The sequence below is a fragment of the Pleurodeles waltl genome, chromosome 12, assembly GCF_031143425.1.
Source record: "Pleurodeles waltl isolate 20211129_DDA chromosome 12, aPleWal1.hap1.20221129, whole genome shotgun sequence".
Classification (NCBI taxonomy): domain Eukaryota; kingdom Metazoa; phylum Chordata; class Amphibia; order Caudata; family Salamandridae; genus Pleurodeles; species Pleurodeles waltl.
The window spans coordinates 148,688,134-148,705,606 of record NC_090451.1 but is presented as its reverse complement, the minus strand read 5'-3'; the positions used below and the strand labels follow the sequence as shown (position 1 = coordinate 148,705,606).

Sequence of the window (17,473 nt, the reverse complement as noted above, 5' to 3'; positions counted from 1 at the left end):
GCTGGAGGATTTAGTAAGTAATAGTTCCAGGGCTGGAATGCCTTTGAGTCTGCAAACCTTCTAACCTGCATGTTTTAAGGATTTTCACCAGCTCTTCTCTAATCTTTTCCCATAATGAGAAAGATTGGAAATTTACTCCTGCCAAGGGCAGAAGTAGAAGTTCTTCCAGGGATGGGGAAAAAAGAGGTTGGAGGGAAAGTGAACTTGTAAACGCTCAATAGATTTTCACATAAGCAAATCTATACATGCATATTTGCTCTTGCTAAAAAACAGTTCACAACTATTTTCTAGGAGTACGATTTCCTGGTCTACTTCTGTAAGTTCTTGTGAATTCATGAAAGCCACTAATTCAAAGACATGTACCATGGGTGCACTTTAGTGACTTTCTGTAATGAAGAATTGGGTTCCTAATTAGGTCTGGCGTTAACAAAGACATTTTGGCCCAGTTTCAAGAAAAGTGGTGTTTCACATCATGAAGCGCCACTTTTCTTGCGCCCCTCTGATGCCTCCATGTGTGCACAGAATTTTAGATACGGCGCATCATGGCGGTATTAGGTACAATAGCGTCAAAAAATGTTACGCTATTGTGGCGCTTTGCAAAGTGCAAGGAGGTCCTTGATTCCAATGTGTGCGTCTTGTAGATTTCATTGCGCCATTTTTGCAGGCCTCATTGTGCCGGAATGCCCCTTTGCATACATTATGCATGGCGCATCCATAATGTGGTACAAAGTGGCGCAATGCATGCATTGCACCAATTTGTGGATATGGTGTGGCGGTTTGGCAATCTAATGCCACATTAGCATCAGAAAAATTATGCTAATGTGGCGTTAGATGGCGCAAACTTGGGCCTTTGTTTTGTTTTCTCTATCTTTTCTCTATCTTTGGCTGGCTTTACTGAGAGTGATTGCATTCTGCTCTTCCACAAGAAGCATATTGGCACACAAAGTAGTTTTGTTCAGTGCCAGGAACCACTGTGGCAAGCAGTGGCATAACAAAACTGGAGGGGACCCCCCTGCAAAGAACATGGAAGGCCCCTCCCTCCAGAATCACACATATTACCTCAGCTGCAGACAATTCCCTTCTCTGTAAACTGGCAGCCAACGGGTTTGTGCTGCAGGGGGTTGTCCCAAGGACAAAATAAACATGAAAACTTGTTGCCCTTGACCCCAAACAATATGTCCCGGGCGTCGGGCAATAGGAATTCCACATCCCTGTGGTAGTCTCCAATTTAACACTTTCTAGCAGCCTCAATCTTAGGAGGAGGTAGGTTTTGGGAATTGTGTGGCTGCTGTTAGATTTAGAGCAAGGCAGAATGTATGACAAGCTACAATGTTTTCCAGCTCCAGCAGCTGCCATGAGATCAATCCAAGAAACAGATTCCTTGTCAGTACTCTAAATAAGAAGCCTCATAATTAAACAAAAAATCCCTCCTAGACCACCCACATGAACGTAACACTCTTGCATGAAATCAATAATTCTGGACTCCTTTTGTCACAATTTGCTTAATTTAACAGGGTGTATCCATTTTCTTCTGTCAACTGGCTCTTCCTAATTATCAATGACAGCTTACAAATCGGAAGGATTGCCTACCTAAAGAAACCCCTTGACTTTCCTTACCAGCAGAATCATCCAAATGACCAGTAGCAGCCCGTGGATGTATAATGTTTATCTCAAAGAGAATGTCTTGTGTCACACCTCGAGGAATAAACGTGGATGTTTATGTCAACGGGGGTATCCATTTACAATGTTGTGATGATGTAATTTGCCCTTCATCTCCCTGCCAAGCTGACCAACTGAATTTTGCCTCAGGACAGGTACTAGTTTGCTAAGCAATCACAATCAATTCAATAAACAGCCTTTCCTTCAAATCAATGGACAACTTTAGATAATCACGCGTCCCCTTTCCATTCCCATAGGGCATTTAACCTGGCTTCATCCTATAAAGAAAATAATGATGACGACCAGCACATAAAGTAGGCAAACCGATTTAGTATTTAGAACATCTGTACACCCGTACCTGGATTCAAGTTAAACTGGTTGATGGTACAAGGCTATCAAGGAGAATTCCCACAGAAATTGGCCTTAAACAAAGGTGTGTCTTAGTCCCACACTTGTTCAATTTGTTCATGGCTGACTTGTCCCCAAGGCTTTGTCAGATAAACTCCCACCCGCTGCGACTGGGATACTTAATCCTGACTCACCTTTCTTATGTGGATGATATAATCTTACTTAGCCAAACAAGAGTGGGTCTGCAGAAATTACTCACTGAACTAGCAGAATACACCAAGGTCAATAATTTTGAAATTAATACGATAAATGTATGAGCTGGAATTGACCAGGCCCTCCACTCAAGATCAGGCTTGGAGATGAGATCCTACAGGAAGTTAGAAGCTACAAATATTTGGGACTGCATATAAACAAAAAAATTAAACTTCCAAGTGCATAAACAGTACGTGGTGAAGAAAGGAAAAGCACGGACCAATGCTGTTTATGCTTTTGCCAAGAAGCTGGATGGTTCCTCTTCCAAGCCACTAATGGCAGGTATAGCAACTAAACTACTCCCAATGGTGGCATATGCAAGTACTGTTATGCAAGGTAAAGATTACACGGTTCTGGATGAACTGCAAACAAACATGTATAAGCGAGTTTGCTTGGAATTTGGACTCATGCAACAAACCATAAGGAGAAGATATTCCACCATCAAAACATGGTACACAATACAGGAAAACCAAAAAGTCCACTAATCAATGCCCTATGGCAGTGATTGGAAAAGGACCCTCACTCCATCTATAGTGAATATTTGTGGTCACAGTGGAAGAAATAAACACAATTGACCTATGGAACTTGAACCTACCTTACCTTGCCTTTTGCCAGGCAATAGATAAAGCTGCAAAAATGCATTCACCCATAAATGACAAACACACACTAACCAGATGCACTCAAACTTAGATGGTATTACAACCTTATAACAACCCAAAGCCGGCAGCATATCTAAGCATGACATACTCGGTATACCCAAAGAGAAAATGTATGACTATCCGATTTGGTGCCTTGCCATCCTTGGGCGACCAACCATCATGGAAATACAATGGCCCAAAGTCATGAAGATTATATGGTGCCGTGAAGGAAGACATCATCCATCTGGTTTGCATATATACACTGGTAAAGAATGCTCATATTTTATTACTGAAAAACATTTTTAATGACAGAGGCATCAGAACCTGCAGGGTGGCCATAATAAAAGGCCTTAATCCATCCGACCCTCAGATGAACTACAAACTGATGAAATTCCTGGTTTTATAAGAACAATTATTTAAATTAAGTAGTTAGACTTTTGGAAACAAATATTAATACCTGGGACACTTCAATTCAATCCGCTAATAAGCTTGGATAGTTTTACAGGGTACCAGCAACGTGGCACTTACAGACAATTATACCTATCAGTGGTTTAGATGTTATTAATTCTACGTCCCTTTACAAATAGAAAGCTCAATGGTCCAATTATACATTAAAAACGTCCAGGTCCGGACCTCGATGCAACCACAATTTCAAGAAGTAACCTTATACTCAATATGATTGTTGTTGATTCCTGGTTTTATATGACTTTTTTTAAATGAAGTATTTTATTTCTGGAAATATATTTTAATATCAGGAGCACTTGAATTTAATCTGTTAACAAGCTTAGATGATTTATAGGTTTACCAGCACCGTGGCACTTTACAGATGATCCTCCCTATCAGTGGTTTATATATTATTAATTTTATGGCACTGAATAAATAGGAAGCTCAATGGTCCAAATTTACATTAAAGATAAGCAGGGACGAACCTCAACGCTACCACTATTTCACGAATTAACCTTACACTCAATATGATTGTTGTTGATTTTATTCTAGTAACCTTAAGCACAATGTGGCCGTCTGATGATTTATTTATTTACCATCAGCGATGTCTCAATAACACTGAGGCATTCTACCATTGTGTAATAATTAATGTGAAGCCTGATAGTTCAAGTTTCAGAAATCCTTCTAGGATGTGTCAGACAATGTTGTGAACACAATCTTAAGAAAGCATTAGTATTAGTAATTGCATTACACTAAGATTTTAAGTGCTATTTATGTAGTTTTGTGTATATGGCAATATTGTGATGGTTTTCATTAACTTAAAACAATAAAGGTTGATTGATTGCTTTAGTATATGAAGGGAGACTGAAATAGAACTGTTCCTCTGTAATTACACAGCCATGAAACCTTACCTTCAATCTCTTTCTACAGTTCCACCTTCATAATCAAAAAGATATCAAACAGATGTCTCAGTTTGAGAAGTGACACATTAAGGCATATATGTGGCAGAAAACAGGGTTTCGATGCAGGGTGTTGACTTAAAGCCATGATAAGCCCCTATGTCTCCGTGTACGATAAACTAATGCGAGGACTACGACAGAGATTATCTCAGAATTGCTGATCTGGGTAAAAAATATGAAAGATCCAAAGCACTACAGGGGCTAGAAGCTGATATGTGCAAAACTGACAAATCCCTTAGGTGTACGACTTCTGAGAAGCTTGCCACACAGCTGGCTTTCTGAAAATATCCAAATCCAGTTATTAATGCTACCTGCAGTTTACAAATAGACGAGGAATCAAGCTTTCGGGAATTGTAGGTGGAAAACACACCACACCACTTCAGTTCGTACCAAGCATCAAGGGTAAAAATGTCAGCCTGATAGAAGATTTGGTCTACACAATTATAACCCATCATTCTACAATTTAAAGACCATCACAGGCTTTCAGTTTTCAATGTATTGTACTTCACATCAACTTTCATAGATTTTCGGCTTTTTTGAAAGACATTATATTTTTTTTCAGTTGGGAAAAGACCTGGCTGTTATGTGCTTTATGATAAGCGAGGCGGATCTCTAACTCCTCATCCATTAAAAAGGCTGGCTGGCTGCCAATACTGCCCAACTGCTTACTCTCAGAAGTGGCACCAACAGAGGAGTTTTGAGAGCAAACTGACCACACACTTCCTGGAAGTCTGGAATGGCCATCTGGTCTTGTTAATCAGCTTTCTGCTATTCACGCTTAAAGCTGAGAAGGAAAAAACTCGAACAGTGACCTCATTTATCTCACAAACAACAGCTGGAAGAACAAAGAAAATCAAGATTTAATGGACTGTACCTGCATACGACAGTTCTGCATTGTTGGCTCCATTGCAGTAACCTGCCGTAGCTCATACTCTCTGTACAGAGCAGTGGTGGCTCTTCCACAAAGCCGTGGACCTAGGACATATTGAAGCATGTGCAAGGACTGAAGGGCTGTCATTCTGGATGAATACGATCATTGCTCATCCACACATGTTAAGCAGAGGAATCTCTTTAGAACTTCAGTAAAAATAAGCACTGCAGGAACGTGTTGGAAAGTCTGCGATTACCTATGCAGCTATTTAATCAGATTTGGGCGTTGGTCAGTAGATCCTATCTCCAGGCTGTCATATTTGCTTAGTGTTTTATTTCTTCAGCAGTCTCTCAAGCATTGTGCCTAACAAAAACTCACCACTAACCTATGACAACCCGAATCACCATGATTGTTTGCTAGTCAGTAACAACTTTACTAACTCATAGGAATGGAAAAGCTAAAGGTTTCAGTTTACCTAATTCACACCTTCTAACTCGTAACTTGCACTTCACATGATTCTTCTAAGACCACAGTTTCCGAACGTCAATATTGTCTGAGCCCAAATGTTGACTGATTCCCACTATTCCTGACAATGGTTGATTAGCGAAGGTGTGACTATGACCTAAGTCCTAAGACAGAACTGGTTACTGCTTGTCTAACCGATGAACCTATGTCATTTTTAACTTGTGACCGGAGTATGGCCAGCAGGCAGAATCACCATAGGTACCTGATCTATTGCGTGTTGCAGGGATCTTTGACCACACCAGCAGCACCCACGAGGACTCCTCATTTTGCTCAGTAATCAGAACTCTAAAACAACATGATTTGCAGGAAATTTCAGAATATTACCAAATTCACTTACACCTGTTATTCCAAACCCAGACACGTTTTTAAGGGAGAAGAGTGCTTTTTGGTTCAAACTCCTCATTCCACCTAGAAGCCACTATTTTATTACACAAAGTCTAGCTAAGAAAATCTAAATTCAGGGACTGGCACGACCAAGTTTCAGCAGGAAGAGAGTTACAAAGAGTGTTCAAATCATATATAGGAGAACAATGTCATCTACAAACTCCAAAGTACAGGATAACGGTGAAATGATCATTCGAGGAGGGACACGAGGGGGCACAGCAAAACATCTCGCACCAAGTCTGGATCAGTGTTAGAACGAAAGCTCATCTGGAAAATAAAGACATTAGAAATTCCCAGCAGGAAACGCTCCATCCTGTCACAACCTGCCACTGAATCTATGGTAGTTGAAAAAACATTTTAAAGAATACTTACAGCCACAACATCCAAACTGTACTGGTATTACCACACCGTGATAACACTTACTACACAGGTCTCACCCTGACCCATATGGAAAGTGGATGACAGCGAGATAGGATGAATTCCAATAATTTGAAAATCGTAAAATGGACAGGGGGCTCTAAAATATATATCCATAAGATTGCATCACCAGAACTGGCATAGAACCGTCTATAAGAGATATACTTCCAGGTTGCGGCTGCAGAGTTCCAAACCAGCCTCATCTATCCCAACCCCCTCTACAATCCTTAATTCAGGATTTTGGCCCGCAAAATCCAGGGGCACAGGCCATTTTTGTGTGCAGAAACCCCAGCACGTCCTCAGTTTTAATTAATATGGGTGTGTTTTCAGAGTTTTACAATTTTCATCAACTATAAGTACTACTTCAAGGAGCACAGGTGTCGTGACCCAGCACTCACCATTCTACAAAATCCTAAAATCTCTAGAACACCAATTACACCTCCCTACAGGATGGCTCAAAGTTTTTTCCGAGTCTCCATCAGACTTATGAACAATTCTCCTGTTGTTACTTTGGATGGTGATTTTATTCGATATAAACTCTAATTAATTCTTCAACAAGGTTTTCAAAGTTCCCTATTATTTGTCATTTCTTATTCGCAGTTTGTTTTCCATCAGCATTGCAAAGTGTTCTTCAACTCCGCCACCGATGGTCCTATTCATCGAGGAAGTGTCATGCTGAGGCATTGCTGCGCAGCTCGTTTATGATCTCAGTGAGGTGAATGTATAAATAGCCCTCGGTCTTGAGCCGAGACCTCCCCCCACCCTTCCAATATACCGTTTAAAGGGTATGGCTACAACGGGGGTCCCTTTAACAGCCTGGCACCCAGGTCCACTAATTGGTAATCATCTACCAGATCTGACCCTTGTGTATTTAGCGCTCCTGTACCACGTGTTATCAGTGTTTTTCACATAAAAGTGATGATTGGAGCACGAATATTCTTGGTTACCGTGTGAGAAAATCAGGGTTGAGTTTCTCCAGGGGCACCCATGTGTTGACCAAACAGTGCCCACAGCAGGCAGTGACAGGCGAAATAATTTTTTTATTGTGGTAAACAGTTTCGGAAATATAGCCATCTGACGATTTCTCTGTATCCTTGATTATGAGGCTTCCGGGATTCAAAGACCACTATGGCACTGAAGAACATGTTACTTGCTACTTATGAAATACTGATCTGGTAAGACTATCTGATATCCCCATATCTGACTGCGAGGTTACGATGGGCTCCACAGAAACTGCAGATAGAAGACAGTTTTTATATATCGGCCACTTTCCTTATCGAAGAAGCCCCTCCTATCAGAAACCCAGATCAAAGTGAAGCTCCGGGGTACCTGTGACATTGAAAAAGTCCTGGAGAAATAGTCGAAAAATTCCCAATAATATATTTTAAAAAAGCTTTGTAAATCATAGGTAATTGGGCTCTACAAGACATTTCACCCAAACACCATCACCAACCAGGAAAATAACTGAAATGCTTTGGAGTCCGTACGAGAAATTCAAAGGCTGCTGTACTGCACCTTTCTGGTGCTCACAGACTTAGTGCATACTGCTTCGACCATATGATGTTTGTAACAGGAATATCGACACCCCAACAATACCAGAGTGTTTTTGAGTAATGCTAGCATGTACTACAAAATACAGGCAGTAGCTGTTATTCTGTTTCTGTTATACTGTGTAAACCTATTTGGGAATTGTATTTCATAAGCTGTTCCGTAATAGGCACTTTTACTTGTCACTGTTGCAATTTATCTTAACATGGCGATTTTTTGAACCAATTATTAAAAATACTTCTGGCTGGACACTAACCTTTATTAAGTGTCATTAGCTTGTATTAGGTTGCCTCAGAACCCAACCTTCTCATCAATTTCTTCCAGTAGGATTTGACTGCTTAACCAGAGCTACCACTCAAGAGTCATGGAAACCCAGAGAGTAGTGACTAACCTTGACAAGCAATTCAGTACCTGGTGAGAAGCAGTGTCACATCTCTGAGTCTATCCAGTGTTTCATATAAACTCCAGGGCCCGGAGAAAAAGCTGACACCGAAACCACGGCCCTTCCTTGGCTCGTGATAATGCTTTGTAGTTCAGACTTGCCACTCCACGTTTCCTCAGTATGTATTACTGCTGGGAGAGCATCACGCAGGTTGGTAGTCATGGACGTCCTCAACCTCTCTAAGGGCCTTACCTCAAACTTCTTGTAAAAGTGATTGTAAAAGTGGTGTGTCCCATTTCTCTCTGTTGCCTTTCATTATCCTGGGTTATGGGCAGAGTGTTGGGTCACATAATTCTACAGTAAAGCTGTGCATCTCTCTCCTTTCCAGTCCTTATTTCAAACTGGTGACTACAGAGTTCGGTAGTTCAGTCTGATCTACGTGGTATACCTTAGGTAGAATAGTGGAATTCTTCAGTTTAGTCTTCCCCTTTTCTTTGTGAACATTATCTTTTCTAACTCTCCCTACAGGTTTGTTGCCCAGGCTGTCAACGCTGCTGTGGTTCTTCCCTGTTGGTAGTTACCATCCTTCTGTAGCTCTGGCTGGCACAAGTTCTTCTTTATGAAGATTGCCTCCAACTGGGGACTATATAGTTCTATACTTACATGTGTATCGTTTGTTCCTTGATTCATACCTCCAACTGGTTACCATAAAATGTTGTAATCCAGTCCCGGCAACCCTTCTATGATCCTACCATCAACTATGAATCAGAGTTCAATAGTTGGGGAGAGCCCATCACTTCTCTCTAGGCCACACTCGGATGCACATCAAACAGCCTTGCAGTCAAGGTGTCTATCTTTCTCGCTATCGTTCTTGTCTCTGAATAGCAAGCATACCAGGGTTGCTATATCACTCCATGTCACAAGGACACCATCTATACAGTTCTAGGCTTTCCTTCAACAAACAGTTGAATCCTGCACAGTGGAGTTTTTGCTTACTACAACTAAACTAACATCTGATGTTTTGTAAAAATGAATGTCAGAAATGGATACATGGTGCCATACTGACATGCAGCATGGACATGAAGTGGGTGTTTGGTTCAGGTGGGTTTGTCCTCCCATTCTATGGTCCTTACCTGAGGGCAGTAACTATGGGCCTGATTTAGATTTTGGCTGACAGGGATAGTCTGTCACAAACGTGATGGATATCATATCCTCTGTATTATGATTCCCTTATATCCTATGGAAATTGTAATACAGTAGGTGGAATAACCATCATGTTTGTGACATAGTAACCCGTCAACCAAGATCTAAATTAGGCCCTATGTGTAATCCAAGCCTCTTTCCACAACAAAGGCTGGTTATATGTAGGAAAGTGCCACTGTTGCCATGGTTACCCCCCCCACACTTTTTGCCTAGTGTTGATGCCAACTTTGATTGAAAGTGTGCTGGGAACCTGCAAACCAGGCCCCAGCACCAGTTTTCCTTCCCTAAAACTGTACCTTTGTTTCCACAATTGGAACTGCCCTGGCACACAGTTAAGCCCCTTGTAAAATGTACCCATGGTACCAAGGGCCCTGTGGCCAGGGAGGTTCTCTAAGGGCTGCAGCATGTATTATGCCACTCTAGGGGACGCCTCACTCAGAAAATGCACACTGCATTGCAGCTTGTGTGTGCTGGGGAGGAGAAAAAGACTAAGTCGAAATGGCATCCTTCCCAGGGTGCCATGCCCACAAACCACTGCCTGTGGCATAGGTAAGTCACCCCTCTAGCAGGCCTTACAGCCCTAGGGCAGGGTGCACTATACCACAGGTGAGGGCATAGCTGCATGAGCAATAAGCCCCTACAGTGTCTAAGGCAGAGGTCTCCAAACCTTTTAATGCCACGCCCCCCCCCAGTTGAAAAATAAAAATCACTGGGCCCCCCTTCAGAATGTTTCACAAATATTTTATAAAGATGGCAATGTTTAAATATGTCTAGATATATTTAAACATTGCAGGTAAGTACTGTTGCCATTTTAAAAATGCAATAACATGTTTCTGCTTAGAACAAAACACTTATCTGTGAAATACTTCTTTTGGCCAGAGCCTGGCGCCTCCCCTGGGATCAATTGAGGCCCCCCAGTTTGAAGACCCCTGTTCTAAGGCCATTCTTAGACATTGTAAGTGCAGTGTAGTCATATTGAGTAGATGGTCTGGGAGTTTGTCATTACGAACTCCACAGCACCATAATGGCTTCACCAAATACTGCGATGTTTGGTATCAAACTTCTCAGCACAATAAACCCACACTGATGCCAGTGTGGGATTTATTGAAAAATGCACACAGAGGGAATCTTAGAGATGCCCCCTATATGTTAGCCAAATTGCTAGTGTAAGAATGACCAGTCTGTGCCAGCCTGTCACTTTCAGACAAGTTTCTGACAACATGGGATGAGTGCCTTTGTGCACTCTGTGGTCAGAAACAAAGCCTGTCCTGGATGGAGGTGCTTCACACCTCCCCCCCAGCAGGAATTGTAACACCTGGTGGTGAGCCTCAAAGGCTCAAGCCTCAGATTACAGTGCCCCAGGGCACTCCAGATAGCGGAGATGCCCGCCCCCGGACAAAGCCCCACTTTTGGCGACAAGTCCAGCAGGAAAATTAGGGAAAACAGGGAGGAGTGACCACTCCAGCCAGGTCCACCCCTAAGGTGTCCAGAGCTGAGGTGACCCCCTCCCTGCAGAGTCCTCCATCTTGGTTTAGAGGACAGGGACCAATAGGGATAGAAATGTGCCCCACTCCCCAATAGGAGTGGGCACAAGGAGGGTGTAGCCACCCTCAGGGACAGTAGCCATTGGCTACTGCCCTCTGGCCCCTAAAATGCTCCTAAATCTAGGATTTAATGGCCTCCCTGAACCCGGCTCAACAGATTCCTGGTGACCTGCAAGAAGAAGAAGGACTGCTAAGCTGAAACCCCCAGCAGAGAAGAAGGAAGACGACAACTGCTTTGGCCCCAGCCCTATCGGCCTGTCTCCTGCTTCAAAAAACCTGCAAAAGAGACCAGCGACGCGTCCAGCAGGCCCAGCGACCTCTGCCAACTCCAGAGGACTGCCCTGCACCCAAAAGGACCAAGAACTCCCGAGGACAGTTGCTCTGTCTGAAGAAACCTACAACTAAGGACTCTCACCTCACTCCGGATGCGGGAGTCTTGCCCCCAGTGCACCCGATGCCCACAGCCCGTGTCCAGGTGGTCCACCTAGTAAGAGAGCGTCCCCAGGCAATTGCGAGCAAGCATCTACCCCGGGTTGACCTCTCCACTCCTCCACGACGACGCCTGCAGAGGGAATCCTGAGGACCCCCCTGACTGCGAAGCTCCGGACGAAGATATCCGACGCCTAAGAACACACTGCACCCGCAGCCCCCAGGCCTTGGAGAAACCGACCCCCTGTGTCTCAACGTTCAGCAGGCGGCACTCCTCTCTGTCCGACCAGTGGTGTGCTCAAGACACCACCCCCTGGACCTCGCCTGCAGCCTCTGAGTGACCCCCATGGTCTCCTCATGGACCAGCATTGGAAACCCGACATCCTGTTTGCACCCTGCACCCGGCCGCTCCTGTGCCACTGAGGGTGTGTGTCTGGTGCCTACTTGTGGCCCCTCCAGTGCTCTTCTAATCCCCGCTGGTCTGCCATCCGAGTTGCGGGTACTTACCTGCTGGCTGACCGAATTCCAAGTATCCCCCATCTCTATAGAAGCCTAAGTTAATTTTGCTCAACTTTGACCTCTGCGCCCGGTCAGCCCCGTGTTGCTGGTGGTGGGTGTTTGGGGTTAACTTGAACCCCAACCGATGGACTTCCTAAACCCTGGAGACTAAAACTGTAAGTGTTGTACTTACCTGTAAACAGACATAACATTTCATCCAGCCTCCCCCCCAGAACTGTTTGAAAATTGCAGTGTGTCCATTTTTAAAATAGCTTATTGCCAATAATTTAAAAACTGTATTACTTACCTATTTGAAACCAAGTACTGTTGATATCTGTGTGAAATACAAAACTTTTAAGGTACTTACATGCAACTTGAATATTGTGGTTCTAAAAATAAAGAAAATATATTTTTGCAATATAAAAATCATTGGTCTGGAGTTAAGTCATTCATTGAGTGTGTGCTTCTTCCATTTTCTGTGTGTGTACAACAAATGCTTTGCACTACCCTCTGATAAGCCTAACTGCTCCACCACACTACCACAAAAGAAAGCATTAGTATTAGCTAATTTATCCTCTGGGGAATCCCTGGACTCTGTGCACACTATATCTCATTTTGATATAGTATATACAGAGCCAGCTTCCTACATAATATAATTCAGTAACCAAGACTTATCTAGCCCACCACTCAATTGCCCTCTGGTTCAGGCTGGGGCTAGAAGCTGAAATCCATGTCATCCTGTTGCTCTTTCTATGCTCTTACCACAGCCTGCTGCCCATTCTAGTCTATGTCTCCTTTCTCTATGCCCCTAATTCATGTCAGGGGTGTAGAATGCCTATAGCCTGACTCCTAGGACATATTGTTTGGGGTCAAGGACAACGGTTCTTCTTGGTTATTTTGTCCTTGGGACAAGTAGGCCCAACTCCCTGCAGCACAAACCCTTTGGCTGCCAGTTTACAGTACCATATTATGGATCAGGGAAGGGCACTATCTGCAGTTAAGGTGATATTTGTGTCCATATGTTAAAGCTTTTCAAACTTGTATTTGTAGTTTTGGTAATGTATAGCCTTTATTATTAGGGAGAGCGCTCTAAGGAAATGTTGTAAGCTGCTGACAGTGGTCCCCGTATAGAAATGTGTACACGTTTGAAAAGTTTAACAATATGAGGCTACATAGGTTTTTCCCAAAATGCTCTCTAATTAGAAGCAAATATCTGCAGAAACTTGAAAGCAAGATTGATGAGTCTTTGCTTTCAAATTAAATTGTCACAAAAAATGCAACTCGGAAAAAATGTTTTGCTAAAATACAGTGAAATTTTAGGTACCATGTCTTTAAGCATTTTCTACTAAAATATGTTGCTGCATGCTAGTATTCCCCAAAAATATTCATAATGGAAAATCAGTGTAAAAAGGTTCAACAAGATTTTCGGAAACATGAAAATAAACAATCAATAGCAAAGCCAATAGGTCAGACATTGGAAGTCAGCCTTTTGGTTTTGTCATTGCGTGTCTTGTTTTGACATGGTTTTTGTAAAACTTTATTGCTGTGCTAGCTGCCAGGTCCTCACCATTATAACAAACCTTGGAAGAAAGCAACAATATGTTTTGGTCTCAAAAAGCATACATTGCCACATTAGTCGCTGACACTGAACAAAACTACTTTGTGTGCCTATATGCGTCTTGTGAAATAGCAGACTGCTGTCACTTGTAGTGAAGCCAGTGTACAGATGAATAGGAAAAGACAGAGAGAGAGAAAGAATTGAAATAATGAAAAAAAAAAAAGTCATGGTTAATTCAAGACCTAATTAAGGGCCCAATTCTTAAATAAAGAACCAACGTGTACCCGTGTTATACGACCTTGCATTAGTGCAGATTAACAGCTTTCATGAATTCACAATAATTTACAGTTACAAGTAGGTAAGGAAATCAAAGTCCTAAAAAGTATTTGTGAATGGCATTTTAGCACGAGCAAGTATGCATGTGTAGATTTCACTCACGAGAAAATCTGTTGAGCATTTATAAGTTCACTTTACTTCCAACCCCTTTTTTACCCAAACGTGGAAGAAGATTTATTTCTGCCCTTGTTAAGACTAAATTTCCAACCTTTCTCAGCAGGGCTCGAAAAATCATGAAAATTTTACTAGACCTGCAGGTCGAGTAATTTAAATAATCTACTCGACCTAGCTGTAATGTACTTTATCTGTAAACAGGTATCAAATTGTGTGGTCATAGGCAAATAGTTTACAGTAGCCTTTTTCTTAATTCTCACATACGATTGCACCTTCAAATATGCAAGCTCAACATTTCTGCAGTACAAAAATACCTCTTTTGTTTGATTAAGAAGACTAAAGTTTGCTGTATGCATCACAAGAATCTAACCCACATACCCATGAGATCTAGCCCACATAACCTAGGACTTCTTTTAGTTTACTAACAACATTGCCATCAGGGCAGGAGTGTTTCTCAGTTTGTTTAAACACTCAATTTTAATAAATATATTACTAAACCATGATGTGTTAACATATTGTCATCTACACACAGTAACCTTCCAAGAAATGTGCAAAAACCTCTCCACTAACTTACAGCTTTACTGAGAAAACTATATAGTGTATTATCTGTGAAAATTGGGTTCCAGAAAACATATCCTTTGCACATCAACATGTAAAGTATTCTGATTTGTTTTCATCCTATTAAAATATTTTTTCATCCCACAGAAATATAAAAAAAAGTACTTTCACAACTACTGAAATATATTTTGAAATGTTTGCACAGTTGACTTAGTCATTTAAATATTCTGTGTTTGGAAACACCTTACACCCTATTTCCTTTTATTTTACATTCTAAGCAGCAGGTCATACAGTTCACCTTACAAAGTCCTGGAACTCTGCAGTAAGAAGGAAAATGAATTGTAACAAAAATTGACTTTTGACCTCTGTCTGTGAACACAGAGAAAATGTGACATAAGAACAAGATTTAAAGGCATCTTTTATTGCCCATCCACTTTTCAACTGAAAAGAACACCTGTTCAGTGTCAACTCGCCAGAAGGGATGAGTAAGTATTACAAACAGTTCGACCTCATCAAATAAGACTCGCCAATGCGAGTCGATTTTTCGAGCGCTGATCAGTATAGGAAAAGTTGGTTGAACCCCTAAAACATGCACATTAGTAGGTTTGCACAGACTCCAAAGCGCATTCCAGCCCTGGAACTATTGCTTAATGCGATCTCTGGTCCCAGTATGTAGATCTGTGGAAAGGTGGCACAATGTAGTCTTTGCTAGAGTTAACACCCTACTATAGTATGAGCCCTGGCTTAATCACAGAGGCTATTATCAGAGCTGTTACAAAATGAGATTGCTGCCATAATTTATTGCAGCACTATGTGGCACCAAAGAGACAACTGGACGTTCTTTACAAGACAAGCAGATTTATGAAGCAGCCTGTTCCAAGGACAACTAGATGTTCAATTAAATTCCACATCCCTGTCATGTTGGTTATTGTTGCATTCCATATCTCGGGCATATCTATGATGTGCAGGAAAGGAAAATGAGCTCTCTACAGGTCCACATGAGAAAGCGGAATTTGCAGCTGCTGCAGGCAGGATGCACTGAAACACAGGTGGCCCAATTCATTAAGGCTAGTTTGGATACGGATTGCCTCTCAAAACTACAGGTCACAGCATAGCTCCCCATTGGTCCCTTTCATAAACGGCACCTTTATGCACTTTACATTCTGAAGTTTGCGTTTTTTTCCCCCAGACATTGAAGGCTGTCCCTCCATCCTTCAGAAAGCCAAATCTCTTGGTTTCACCCTCCAGAGATTTAACATCCAAAGCCATATTTCCTCCATGTCTAAGAGTGCCCTGTTCCTGCTAAGGCTGTTTTGGTGAATCAGGAATCTTATCCAAGCACAAGACCTTAAATCTGTTGTCCAGGCACTTGTGCTCTGCAGACTCGAGTATGGAATTGCAGTCCTTTCTGGTGTTCCTAAATTCCACCTAAGCCAACGAAGTGAAGTCCAATATGCGGCAGCCCACTTTGTGACAGGTTACATGAAATTCCATTACCTCTACCCCATTTCTACGCTCCCTTCAGTGGCTTCCCATAGAAGCGAGAGCTCAATTTAAAACTGTCTGCACCACTCATAAAGCTTTTTACTCCTCTTTACCCGCATACCTCTACCAGAAACTGAAAATCTCAGGCACCGACCGACATTCAAGAAACGCTCAAGCAATATATGAAGCAAACCTTCTCCTGAAGTGCCAAAAGAATCATTGCTATGGCCTACTATATGAATATGGGTGAAGCACTCTACCTCCTGTAAAAGGCTTAACTGGCAATCACTCCACCTTTAATGTACATGTATACTTTTGTTATTGATATGTTCTAACTTTATTGTGAAGCGCTCTGGTGCCTCCCGGCCATGTCCATGCTATACAAAACCACAAAAATAAATTAAATAAAAAGGCGTCACATATGGCCACATTGTTCTTTAGCTCAGATCTGTCTCTATCACTTGCTCTCTTTGAGCCTCACCTTGGGATGCAGAATACAGAGTTCTGCAATCCACACTTGCCTACTGTTACTGTGAAGGTTCTTTGGGAGATTCTGCATAAAATTAGGACCCTGTGGCTGGTATGTTAACCAATGGTTCTAACTGCAAGCTGGTAGACAGAGGGCCCTGTAGCTTAAGCTACGGGTCTTTCTCCTATCAACTTGGGGCCCATGACTCTGTGTTCCAAACTTGTCTCCCCTCCTCTCTATGGTCGCCACATCATTCAGATTAGGGATTCTTAACTGCAGTTTATGATTGTAGTCACGTCCTCTCTATGGTCCTTTTCTCAGAGTAGGCATCCTGAGTTAGGAAGTCCAGACTTCTATCGCCCAACTCACCCCTCATTACTCTATAGTCCTCACCTTAGGCTGGTAATCATGGGGGCGCTGTTGGACCTGCGCAGAGGCACCCCGCCCCCCGCGCCTGCGCACTGCTCCACCTCCATGCGCTCCATGGCGCGGCCCGGGAGGGGGTCAGTGCGGGCCACGCGGGGGCTTCTCCGAAGCCTGTGGAGAGAGGCTGTGAGGGCTCAAACATCTCATGGAGAGCTGAATACAGCGCCACCTACCAGCTAGTACAATAACACTGCGCATGCGCCAATATTCTTAGTTTCAGTAAGAAACTGCGCAGGTGTTGTTACAAAAAGCTGGAGGTGCACATGCGCAGATGAAAGGTAGTGTAGCAGGGCCGCGTCTGCGCAGTAACACCAGTTTGAAATAAAAGTCCGTCGTTTGTATCGCTTTTGAGATTTAGCGGCTTGCTAAACGTACGAACAGTGGCAAAGGCTATAGGTGTGGTGATGGCCATAGCTTTTTCGCTTC

The 17,473-nt window shown here is 42.6% G+C and overlaps 1 protein-coding gene across 3 annotated transcripts in view; it reads right to left on the bottom strand.

The window, feature by feature from the left end:
• Positions 1–17,247, bottom strand: part of LOC138267785 (PABIR family member 2-like) — a 97,523-nt gene extending 80,276 nt beyond the window's left edge. The window contains exon 1 of one of the 3 annotated variants that reach the window (XM_069216986.1): positions 17,015–17,247. In XM_069216986.1, the coding sequence (XP_069073087.1) occupies positions 17,015–17,106 (92 nt within the window). In that variant the 5' untranslated portion in view covers positions 17,107–17,247. Of the gene's footprint in view, positions 1–5,174; positions 5,256–17,014 lie in introns of those variants that run through there. The other 2 variants (XM_069216988.1, XM_069216987.1) reach the window with 2 other exon arrangements.
• Positions 17,248–17,473: the final 226 nt, after the last annotated feature.